The sequence below is a fragment of the Spea bombifrons genome, chromosome 3 (assembly GCF_027358695.1).
Source record: "Spea bombifrons isolate aSpeBom1 chromosome 3, aSpeBom1.2.pri, whole genome shotgun sequence".
Taxonomy (NCBI): domain Eukaryota; kingdom Metazoa; phylum Chordata; class Amphibia; order Anura; family Pelobatidae; genus Spea; species Spea bombifrons.
This window is the reverse complement of record NC_071089.1, coordinates 6600327-6613488: the sequence shown is the minus strand read 5'-3', so window position 1 is coordinate 6613488 and position 13162 is coordinate 6600327. Positions and strand designations below refer to the sequence as shown.

General features: G+C 39.6%; 1 protein-coding gene across 1 annotated transcript; it reads right to left on the bottom strand.

The window, feature by feature from the left end:
• Window positions 1-774: 774 nt before the first annotated feature.
• On the bottom strand, window positions 775-12140 carry LOC128484320 (zinc transporter ZIP9-like). Its single transcript, XM_053460658.1, has 7 exons — window positions 11899-12140; window positions 7255-7360; window positions 6021-6185; window positions 5632-5700; window positions 2748-2833; window positions 1908-2042; window positions 775-1297 (listed from the first exon to the last, which is right to left on the bottom strand). Exons 1-7 carry the CDS (start codon window positions 11992-11994, stop codon window positions 1058-1060), a joined length of 897 nt encoding a protein of 298 aa, XP_053316633.1. The 5' UTR covers window positions 11995-12140; the 3' UTR covers window positions 775-1057.
• Window positions 12141-13162: the final 1022 nt, after the last annotated feature.

Below are 13162 nucleotides of genomic sequence, written 5' to 3'. Positions count from 1 at the left end.
CTGTGGTTTTTTCCTAGTCTCATTGGTTATGAGATTCATTTAGCTTTCACTTAAGTGGCTGATGACCGGCCGTGCAGGAACCATTGTAACACAGAACTCAAAAGAATAGGTACACCTATGACGCCTATGATGTCATATCCCGGCGCTCTGTGTCCTGAAGGTCCACAGCACCGTCTATTGCTAGATCTTTTCACCCAGATATATGTAAAGATGCTGTTCCACTTACCCTGCTGAATTTCAGCATGCTCTGAAGACTAAAGACAGCGATAGAAACCACATTCCTAGTGCCTAGTCCCAAAAATAATTCTTTAACCACGTCGAATTTTTAACTCATTCATAATTCATCAGGGAATGCTTGGTTACAATGTTACCCAGAATTATGCCTTCGTTATACCGTTGCCATAGAATCCAAAAAAGGCTTCTTAGAAAGGAAGAAATTTAAATCTGCCGAGGTTTTTGCTCAACGTGATACAAAAGCTCGTTATTTTGCCAATAAATAATCGCTCATCAAATTAAGAGCAGAACACTGGATCTCTGGTATTTCCAGATATATGAACTCATCATGTGGTGTATTTATAGCACTTATAATAAAAAAAAAATAATACAGATAAATTATCCAAAAAATGTTTACAAAATTAAGGTAACCGTGTTGGCTCCAAACATAAAATAACATTATTTTATATAAAATTCAGCTTAAAGTGCATTTTCACCTGAGATCCTCACGTTTCAGCATCGCTCACAGGGAGCAGACGACCTTTCAAAACATAATCCAGATTAAAAAAAAAAACATAACCCAGATTTTAATTGTGACGTCGGCAAAAAAAAAGAAAGTTATATTTTTAGATTTTTGTGTTATTTGTTTTTAGACGCAAAAAAGTATAAAAACCAATTTACATAAAAAAACAGCAAAATATACTTTAAAAAATATTTTTGTTCCACTTTTTTGTTATTAGTAAGGTCACATTGGTAAACATGTCAGTCATTAATCGTAAATGTCCTTTTTGGTTAATTATACCGGTTATCAGTCCTACAAATATTATTTACATTTTTTTTTTTTTTAGTTATCATGGAGACCCAAAGATAGCAGAACGGGAAGGACAGCGCCTATGACAAGTGTCACGCTTTCCAACAGTCCTAGTCCTGGGCGTCTGTACTCCGCGGCCCCGTGGTGATGGCTGTGACCTCTGCCGCTAATTTCAGGCAGCACATGTACCGTAGCCACGTACAAAAAAGTCCCCGCGGAAAACAACATTCCATTTCCGGTGGCGCTCAGTCGATGCTGTGAGGAGCCCCCGGTCTGAAGACGAAAAATAATCGTTAGAATTTAAAGGGGAACTGTCACTTTTTTCAATTACACCAAATTCTATTTTTCCCCAAATATTCCACAAAATATATATATTTTTTTTCACCCAGATTATTTTGTTTTGAGCTGCCATCTTTCTGGCAACGTTTAAAATCGCAGGACCAGACTGCGGCTTCAAATGTGCCCTGGCACTTTAAGGCCTGTGGCCAATAAATAAAGTGAACGCGGCCTACGGATACACAATACTTTCGTAAACTTCTGCAGGACGCGATCTGCAGCGTGAACAGCAGTGACGGTACATTGGAATTTTACGTAGTAATCACACACACACTATATATATATATACACACATATATATATATATATATATATATATATATATATATGGTATACACACACATAGTAAATAAATATATATATATATATATATATATATATATACACACAGTAAATATATATACGGTGTACACACACACATAGTAAATACATATATATATAGTATATACACACACATTATATATATATATATATATATATATATACATATATACATACATACACACACATATGGTAAATATATACACACTTATCCTTTAGAACTTACCGTGTTTAAAATTAAATATGTAGCAATTGTTAGAAGAGGAGCAGCGAGTGAAAACGCTAGGAGGTGTTTCTGAATCTGTTTCTTCTCCAGGCCGGCGTGCATGAGAAAGGAAACCAGACCAAAAGCCGCAGGAGCCTGACACGGGGCGGAAATCAGAAACCATCAGTGTGAGAAAAAGGAAGCAGACATCACGTTCCGAAAATAAAAACGTGGGGTGCGCGGAAAACACCCAGAAATCTGGCAAACCGTCTAAATGGAAGGATGTCAAACACCCGCTGGGGCTCAACACGTATTCACTAAACTGTGAATCGGAAGGATAATTGGACATTTCACCTCGTTCATTGATGGTCAGTCCCGGTGGGCTTCTTCTGAAGCATAAGATGACCTGGCCAAGCATAATGCATAAATACGTCAATAAGGTGAGTCAAGAGATCTCCCCACTTTAAATATGCATTATACAGGGCCAGCTCAGCCTTTCCAGGGTTCACTGGGGTTAACCCTTCATAATGCATAGTGAGCGCTCAACTATCCTGCAAACTCACAGTTTAGTGAATACACCTCACAGTCTGACTCTGTTGCTTTACAGCATCATGTCTTTAAAGACTATTATGGGCAGTATTATAAAGAACAAAGGTAACTATATTTTTAAAATATATAGTACGTATATCTGTTACAACAAAGACAAAAAAATAGGGACAGGGAATATTAAAAACATGCCAACATTATTCTTTATTTAATTTTTTTTTTTTTTTTTTATTGTATTATTTTTATTAAATTTCTTCAATAATATTTAAATGCCCTTGAGTTGTCATTGAGTTTGTTGATAAGAGACCTGGTTACCTTGTGCAAGATAACGGCAAAGAAAACAATGACCTGCACCGAGACCTGCGAGGAGGCCACCGCCGCTCCCAGGGCGACACCGTCCGCTGGGGGGGAAAAAGTACAGTGATCGTTACACATTTACAGTATTTTCCCCCAAATTCCTCTTACAAAATAAATTTTCTAAATGTACTGAATTAATGAAAAAACCCAGGGCACAATTTGTTTCGCCAGGTAGGGTGTTTGATGGCCAAGATGGTCGAGAGGCATGAATGGGAGTGCGAAGATTAGAAGGTATTACTAGCTGTGCCTGGATTACAGGACATGGATAACAAAGTGCAGTCTAATGGATGTCCAAGGATTAGAAGACACCATAAAGAAAGCCTTTATCCCGTAGTACAGCGGGAACTAAATCCTACATGTCGCTATTAACCCTTCGAGCGAAAAAACGTTAAATGACAGATGCAAGAAAATGTATTTGTTTAACATGCTAGAGAGCTCAATGTTTTGTCAAAGTGGAACAGCACCTTTAAACAAAACAAAGCCATGTGGATTTGCACATTTTTACAAACAGAATTTAATGCAAATAAAACCCTCTTAGAATCAGGAGCCGTATGTCTATCCCATGCATGTTTTAAATCCCTCACTCTACTAGCCTGTACCACCTCTGCTGAGAAGCTCTTCCATTTATCTACCGCCCTTTCCATAAAGTAAAACTTCCATACATTACATTGAACCAGATGCCACTATGGATATTTATACTAGAAAAAGGAATCACTATTAGAATGTGTTCTAAATACCCAGTACATAACACGTAAGCACGTGGCATATTAGCAATGTAGCCCCTAAAGATTTTTTTTTTTTTACTGTTTCTAAGTAAGGAAAGCACACAATTTACCCGGTATTTACAAAATCCCTTGACTGAATGATTAATAGTTTTTTTTTTATGTATTAATCGAACGCTGTATATTAACTGAAATATTTATTAGAATATTTTTTCTTATGCTTGAAACAAAACCTGTGTATGTTTTGTATAATAATAATTATTAATAATATTTAATTATAATAAAAAAAAAAAAATCCCTGTTGTAAAAAAGGTTTATGCACATGCAGTATATTCCACCCGGAACACAGTGGTATTTATTCAAAATTCTGGCTTTACTCTGTAGATATTGACTGTTCTGAGCGGTCCATGTCCTCCTCCTAAACATTATTATTTTACGTTTCAGGAACAGGTTGTTTTGGACAAAGAGTCCCTGGGGGGACTACAGCTCGTCGCTCACATAGAGTTAGCACGTGTTTTACTAGAAATGACATCTCTGGAGACAACGAGACGTCATTCTATCAATTAGCAGTCTCTCTACAGAACAGAATAACAATCTAAACCGACATACATACACAATTTAATAAGAACTGAATACCGGGCTCTGAGCTCTGAACATCGTAACTCTTACAGTAGCAGAAATAGTCACAATATAGAAAAAAGAATATAATAATAATTACATGTAACCGTCTAAAAATATTAAGAATGTCTAATGAATATCTTTCCTACAGAACACAATGGGCAGGTGGCTGCGGAGCGGTGAGAGATGTGTGGGTGTGGCAAAATGAAAGCCACGCCCACATTTCCTCATGTTCCACCCATGAGGTATTTAAAGACTGATTATGCCGCCAACAGGCCTGATTTGCTGGGACAGTACCAACTCTTGGGATTGTGTATGGAAAAATGTCCCATTTGGGGCAGCTAGTAGCTCAGCGTGCGCAGGGCTGGTTCCTCTGTCTAGGGAAAATCTGAACTTGGTATGTGTGAACTCGCTTGGACATCACATCTACAACCCAATAACCCGTCCTACAATAGCAAGCTAATAGAACTTACTTATGTTACAATCTATACTGGCAACAGTTCCCCTCCGCTACAATCCTTTATATATTATTAAGTGTGTGTGAAGATTACAAAGAAAACCTAAAAATGTTACGACTTATCTCATAACATGATTATATCAAAAAAATATAATGATCCCCAGTATTTGCCATCGGGTCCTCGGGGGGAGCTGGAAGGACACACCGTAGAGGAGAAACCCAGGAACATTCACAAAGATCGCCCTGATTATCATTTGTAGTATTTTTTTTTATCAGTGGGGTTCATCTGCAGCTTCACATAAGAGAAGAACGAACGCTGATGTTCCTTGTATTCTAACTTGGAATCCCGGAGAATCCCAAGCTTGCTACATATTAACCAACCTCCGGGGCTGCCTGGAGAAGGTGAGTAATCCAGCAGTAATTACGTCCCGAAGCCACTGCTAAAAATAATAGAATCACCTGGAAAGTAGGTAATTATCCAATCATATTACCAGCCGCTACATTTTATGAGGACGGTAATGTCTTAACAATTGTCGCCTATGCGTAATGCTTTGAAACCGTCATTAGATGCCGATGGGTGTTTAAATCGTTGCACGCCTAGAGATCTACTGCAAGGATTTTAGGCTTTTCCTTTGAGTTAAGGCCAAGGCACGACTCACGGGTTTGGGGTTCTCCAATACTAAATGTAAAATGCGTCTGTCCATCCCAACAACTAGTTAATAATAAATATCACGTGCCAATATTTGCTTATGATCTACCCCAAAACATATAGATCAATCCATCGGCTTGATGAGGCAGGTCTGGATTTTGACGGGACCTTGGGCAAACTCAGAGATGGTCATTCCATAATTTAAGGGAGGATCGCTTCAAGAGCCCAAACTTTAGAAACCCTACAGCCTCCATGTTGTACAGCGAAAAGTGGGATTTTACCAAACTAGGTTACAATTGGCCCAAAATTATCCCTCCCCTCAAAATAATCAAAACTTAGGTCAATAATGTATCTGAATTCTCCAAAGTTTTGCTTCTACTTGAAGATGGTTCTTACCTGCTGCATGAATGACTAAGCCAAGAGTGGCCGTTATGCTCGTTCCAGCTGACATCCCAGTTGTAGGATCTGAAACATGGAAAATGTGTCGATTACCAAAAAATAATTTCCAGTTCCTGGAATAAATCTGCTCCGGTACGGCCCATGGTGGGATAAACTGTGAATGTATCACATACAAATCACATCACTTACAAATCATTTGTGCTTATGGATCACATGATAATTAAGTGTTCCCACCAAAAATATATATTTCACTTATTAATAATAATTATTATTTCTGGTTAGGGTACTTGGCATCCATCTGTGCTACGAATAATGCATTTAGTTACAGATTCCTCTTCACCAAATGCACTTTTGTCTCCGCCGCAAGCAACTGTTTACCGAATTACCATGATAAGAGCAATAGCTTCCAATCTGATCGACAAGAAACATCAGTATGAACCCCGACACCAGGGAGACACCGACAAAGAAATGAGGGGGGATGGAGGAGTTGGTCTCTGCAGATTTCGTGATGTTCAGATCATCCGCAACGTTCTGACATTTTATTGGATCACCTGTGAAAAAAACAGAAATGTAATGAGCAAAAACAGGAAGAACCCTGGAACCAGCATATTTACATGTGTATTATTCCCAGTAACCACAGGGATAGTTTTCCCATAAAGCGGCTCTGGCACTTTAAGGCCATCAGCCGCCAAATGCTGTACGTGTGAATGCAGGAAACATTTTAACCCTCTCACAGCCACGTGTTATCAAGCTAACAGCCACACACTGCAGTACGGGATCTGCTATGCGATCTGCCGGTAGGCCAAATCCTTGACTGATACTTTCTCTGCCGACCACTTCCGTGTTCCCGTCTCCTTTATTTGCAGCTCCGCTTCTTCTCTTGTCACTGCTTGTTCCTCCATCTTGTTTCTTTGTCCGCTTCTCCCCGGTCTCAGCTCCGTTATTCGGGTGCAAAAACATTTGTCTTTCTACGCAAATCTGCCTGCGATATTTTGGCCTCCTGGAGCGCTTCTGCAAAATGGCGGAGCCTCGGCGCACGTCACGGGGACAGCCGCTCCCCTGCTCCTCCAACAGGGGTAGAGGGGGTGCGCGGAGGCTTTTATACTTCCCTTTTGCGGAAGCACCTGGATAACGGAGCTGATACCCGGGAGTAGCGGACGAAGAAAGAAGACAGAAGAACAAGAAGAGGCAAGAGAAGAGCAGAAAAAAAGACAGGGACACGGAAGCGGTCGGCAGAGAAGGTCGGGAGACATTGAGAGAAAGTGTGAGTGAGTGTGAGTGTGACAAGCACCAAGACTTAGTCGGCTGGGCATCGGTGCCGAGGATTTGAGGTTCAATAAAAGATGAACTTGGTTATAAGATTAGGTTTCTTTTTAAGATGTTTTTTTCCCCCAAAAAAGTCTTATAATACAGTAAATGAACATGCTGTGGTTTGGAAGCAGGGGTTAAAAAATAATAATATACAATAGCGAGCTCCAGGTCGGCATGAAAAGTATATAAAAATCCCACGCCATTTTATCTGAGCGCAAACGTTAAAACATTCGCCAGAATTCTTCCCCTTCAAGTATTTCTAGACGTCCTCCTATTAATTTACAGAACGAATGATCGTGGAAATGTTACCCGCGGAAGATCCATCCAGCAGCTCGATTCCTTCCGGTATAATTATAGCCAAAGCCGTCCCACACAGCAATCCGGCACCCAAGACGCTCACAAACTGCAGTTTTTGCTGGAAGAAAAAAACAAATAAATATATAGGAAAAAATCAAATATTCTCAAAATGAGGCAACTACAAATTATAGGACAAAAAAAACCACTTAATTTTAAGAGGTCAAAGATCAAAATGCTCAATGCCAAACATTCAAAATACTCCCAAATGGTTTTATAAAGCGCCGGTAATCACCATTTATGAACAAACGCAAAAGAAATCCAATCAAGTTCAACGTGACTCAACCACGAGGGGGGGGAATACTAAGAAAAAGCGGGCATTTAGCCTATTTTAGCCAGTTTGTGACAAAAGGACATTCTACGCCAACCTCAAAACAGAGGCTCTTAGTGACCATGACATAAAAAACCTCCGTTCTATCGATCGCCTCACCCCCTGCGGCTCCTGGCTGCCAATTCCCTGTAAAGGGGTCCCATCTGGAGACTTTTATATCATGTGAATATTTTTTCTTTATAATTTTTGTGATTTGCTGTTCTTTTGTATATATAGAATATTCTTGTCTTTTTTCACATGTATTATATGTATGTTGCCAAACCCCCCCTTCCCTGTTTTCCTCTCCTTTTTCTTTTGTTTTATTCAGACTATGCCGTTAAATTCAAGGATGCTTTTCTATTTGCTATGTATAATTTTGTATTTGTTATGTTAAAAGTATTATAATGTTGCAAAGAGTTAAACACAAACATTGTAATAAAAAGGCACTTTGTACAAATCACCACGTCTGGCCCTAGTATAGACGGCGCTGTGTAACAGTCTGTCCTATGCGTGTTTTATTATTATTATTTTTATTTTAACTCTATACCTGGGGGGGGGGGCCTTTGCGATAATGATAGTTTAATGGGTGGTATTTTGGGGGTAATTTGAGGGATTGTATACCAAAAAAAGTTGAAGTCAGCAATTGGTTAGTTTAATGAATAGAATTTAGATAACTAAGTCTTCGGTAGGGAAAAAAAAATTAAAAAATTAAAAAAAACAAAAATATTGTTCAAATTTGGATGGAATCAGGCGGAAACGGGTTACACTCTGAGAAAGCCAACTACATGCGCTTTTTTAGCAAAAAAAACCCAAAACTATCTTTTCTTACATTTTACAAATAATTATAAGTAATACAATGAACACAATCCCCTACCCCCAAAGATAATCTACATCGCGCTGAAACGGAAAATATATACGATTTTGAAAGCCCTTCTTGAACTAAAATGAAATCAGTATAAAGGAGGACAGGAAAATAATTTAAATTACCAACGGAACGACTTCAAAGGCTTCGAAAAGCAGATTTAGGGGCGGCTCGCTAACCCTTGTCCTGACGAAGGAAAACTTTGGCATTGATCTTGGTTTTAGATGCCGCTTTCATGTTTCGGAGATAATTTGCATTTATATCAGCCCATCGCGGAAAAGCGGATACGAAAGAGAGATCTGGGGCTTCAAAAACGATCAATGCGGCTTTTTGAACAGTTTTGCTAGAAGCAGGACTTTCTTTTATGGAAATTTTAAAAAAAAAACAAAAATAAAAAAAAAAAAAAAAACACAAATCTTGCTCTAGCCTAACTTTTTAAAAATAAAACTTTTCTTTTACTTTTATTAAAGTATCTATAAAGGACTAAAATAAAAATAAAATATATATAAATATAGAGAATAAATACAAATATATATATAATTATATCTGATGAATATCTATTGCATACCGGTCAGATGGAGTTTGGTTAAAAACAAACAACCCCTTTTTTATTAGGGGCTTATCCTCATCTTTTTTTAATTTCTTTTTTTTTTACATATTTATCAGATATAATTATTTATATCGGTGCGAAGGCATCATATGACCATCTCAAAGAACAACATCATTACCCAACATTTTAATTCCAGGAGTAAGCGGCTGTGCTTTTATATTTAAGTAACCCTTTATGGACATTTTATTATAAAATAATTGCTTTTAGAAATAAATGCTTGAAAATGCTAATTCCAAACAGACAAAGTCACTGCCTTACAATGTATTTTTTTTAAATAAGAGAACTATCAGGTTGCGCTACATTACAGGGCATTTATTAATGATTTTAAGGGGAATGTACACATTTTGTTCATTACATCTATTCCATTAAAATGCATTCTCATAAATACTGTATTTTTTGTAAAACAGGCTAGTTTTTGCCCCATAATATAATATAATCAGGGGGCTGCACTTCACTATCTGAGCCCCAATCTACCAGACAAACCCCCTGACTCCTTATCATACAGCTTGTGGGAAACAACAGAATGGCTCGGTCTTAATCATCATCCAGCCAGACTAATGAGAGTCTATGGAGGAACGGACTTCATTAGCATCGCCATAAAGCGTCTGCTCAGTGTGGTGTTTGAGCCAGGAAAGTCACCCAAAACATCACATGACTGACAGCAACGGCGGCTCCAGGTCTGCAGATAAAGGGAGTTTATTCAAGCAAAACGGAATAAAACCAACTTTTCTTCAATGCTAAAGAACATTACAGTTTACAGTACTGTATATTTATGGCTCAAAGAAGAATATTTTTTTTTTCCTGGGACTTCACATTTAAGGTAACAAGGGAAAAACTGAATGTAACAAATGTTCGTAGTTAACCCTTTCAGTACTTCATACTGTCAAGTACGACAGAGGCAAAAATCAGCGATAGATTTTCCAGTCCTATCCTTCCTTAACCCCTTCATCACTCCTTTACAGCGGTTTGTGTGTGGTGGGGTTGCTATAGGATAGTGGGTAGAATCTGCCAATGTAGGGTGTTTTCGAGGGTCATCAAGTAGGGAGTAAAAAATATTAATTAATATTAATGTGGGGAGGAAAAGGGGACTGGAGAACTCTTGCTCAGGAAATTAACAAGATGTTGTAATTCCCGTTTCCGATGATTATCTGCTAATGAAAGGGTTAATATAACAGCAGGGGAGACTGGTGCGTGTTTGAACAGCCGGATTCTTCCTTCCCTTCTGCATTTTGGTTCTCGGAGAAGGAATTTGAGTTCTGCTTGACAAAGCCCAGCCGTGGACTAGTTTGGGTCTGGTATCGCCACAGATCGGCCGTTACATTTTAAAAAGGTACAGACGGTGCCTGCGCTGCCTCTTTATCTCTCACGTGCCTTACAAAGTCCAAACACCGGCTGGGAAAATGCCCGGGGCGAGTATCTGACCCGTGTTCCTGTGCGTAACCGCGAAGTACGGATACAAACACACAGGTGTGTCTCTCACCTGTAAAACAGGACGGGCAGCAACGGCCGATGCCAGTCACGTCCAACATAAATCAACAGGTGAATGAATGCATAACAAAAACTGATGGAGGATTAAAACTGCAATCTAAAGGTGTGTGTCTCCTAGAAACACTATGGGTATAGAAAAGGGTAAGTGGAACAGCCTCCCAGCAGAAGTGGTAGAGGGTAATACAGTGAGGGTATTAAACATGCATGGGATAGACAGACGGCTCCTGAATCTAAGACGAGACCGCCGAGTGATTAAAGTTTTGAGTCGTTACAGCAGGATGGGGCTGAACGCATTTCACTGTATACTGCATGGAAAATTCCACTCCTGACTCGTTTTCTCCATAAGAAACAAAAGGGGTGTATTCACTAAACAAGGAGTCTCCAGGACAGTTCAGTGTTTGATCTCCGACATCACAATGCATTATAAATGATGCCCCCCCGAAGGGTTTAGCCGACCCCCATAAAGTATAATGAAATAATGCAAAAAAAATATTATTGTGATATAACGAAAAAGGATAAATATTAAATTTATCTCCGGGGATAGCGAATATCTTAAATAACCTAAATGAAAGGTGTATTCATGTGGTTAAAAATATCCCTAACAAACTCTAAAACAAAACCCGCGTACTATGCTGATCAGTTCTGATGTGTATTACATTACATTTATTTGTATAGCGCCAGTGAATTCCGGAGCGCCGGACTCATAAATCCAAACTTTCCCCAGCTTGGATCAGGGATTGTGAACTTTTACCCAGTCTGGCACTGGCTAAATTCCTGCAGAAGAGCTCTACTGCTGCCATGACACCCATTCACGGCTAAATTTCTGCATTTTGGGCTTTCTGTTGCCATGACACCCATTCACAGCTACATTTCTGCATTTTAACAAGTGGTAGTTTTCCAGGGACTCACAATGAAGGCACATCTCTCATCAACAGTTATAAGACCCATGCCTGGCACCTAGTGGGTTAACATTAAAAGCAACAGAATATTGCCAGTGATTCCTCTTCCCTTGTACCAGAGAACTAAAGCAAACCCCCAAAACTCTTACAAGTAATAATAATAATAATAATAATAATAATGTTACCCCAATGTGGGGTTTATGGAAATGTATCCCTTTGGCTATGAAGCTGCAATACCCGCTCTCTGCCCATAGGGGTCAGGCTCACCAAACACAACTTCATTCAGCAACCACAACAAACTCATTGTCACCATAGTGTAAGAAACCCCCTGGCACTCCGGATAGTGGTGCCTTGGGATGATGGGAGTTTTTCCACAAGGCAAAGTGCCTGAGGTTTATTACATTCATCCATTGCTGAAATAAAAACTCACCTCTGAAAGTTTAACTGCAAGAGGGATTAAGCCCAGAAGAAAGCAGCCAAAGAACATGCCAAGGGAGATAAGGAAGACCACGATCAGTCCATCCATGGTGTCCTCAAGGTACCGGGCCACAGAGGGGTGCAGCAGGGTATGGAGAAGAGGGATTTAGAAGTTCAAAAAGTCGGCTTCATATCCAAGGGGAAGCCCATGAACCTGGGGGCAGCTCCCTCCTGCCTTCCACGTCGCGCTTTCCACTTTGCACTCAGCAAACTGAACGAGACATGAAGCTGCAGCCTCAACATGACATTAGAATGAGATCATTATCAGCTCCGTGCGCCCCCTGCTGGACAGCTGCCGCCTCAACATGCAATTAGAATTAGTTTATTATTAAAACTCCGTGCGCCCCCTGCTGCACAGCTACCGTCTGAACATGGAATTAGAATGAGTTTATTATTAAACCCCGTGCGCCCCCTGCTGGACAGCTACCGCCCCTACATGGAATTAGAATACGATTATGATTAAACCCTGTGCGCCCCCTGCTGAATAGATGCCGCCTCAACATGGAATTAGAATGAGTTTATTATTAAAACTCCGTGCGCCCCCTGCTGGATAGATGCCGCCTCAACATGGAATTAGAATGAGATTATTATTACCGGTATTTAACCCCGAGCGCCCCCTGCTGGACATCTGCCGCCTTAACATGGAAATAGAATGAGATTATTACCGTATTAAGACCTGTGCGCCCCCTGCTGTGTATCTTTACAACTGCATGCTCATATATAAACCAGCAATTCCCGAACACATACCACCCAGATGCCCGTCTTTACTAAGCATAGTCCCTCTTTACCAAAGTTAGAATTTTTGGCAAGGTAGTATGGAAAAAGTCACAATAATGTGTATAGAAACTGTAGAAAATGTGTGTACAAATTAAATTGTAGGGAAAGCAATGGTAAACGTTACCATTATTATTATTATAATAATTATTATTATTTATTATCCAATATGGCCATTTCTAAGGCTAAAACATGCACACAACTACACAATGAGTGTCATCTTTTGATTCCTTACATTTGCATGTGACTGCTGTTTCAGACACAGCCTTTGAGGATAGCACCAACTAGTTCGAAGAACATGCCTTGTTAGCTCACTACTGATCCATAGAAGAAGTTCTAAAGCTAAAACCTGACATGGAGGTTTTTGGCTGCTATGTGATCTTTGAATCTGGGCCAACTGAATACTGAACTGAATGGAGGTCCTGGGCCTGTAGTGCCCACGA

Bases quoted from the DNA above. Each gene is read 5' to 3' on its own strand.
- LOC128484320 (XM_053460658.1), bottom strand. From the start codon at position 11,994: ATGGATGGACTGATCGTGGTCTTCCTTATCTCCCTTGGCATGTTCTTT. The intron at 6,186-7,254 runs GTAACATTTCCA...TTTTTTTCACAG, and splicing joins GCTGGATGGATCTTCCGCGG to GTGATCCAATAAAATGTCAG. The intron at 1,298-1,907 runs GTAAGTTCTAAA...TTTCGTCTTCAG, and splicing joins CATATTTAATTTTAAACACG to ACCGGGGGCTCCTCACAGCA.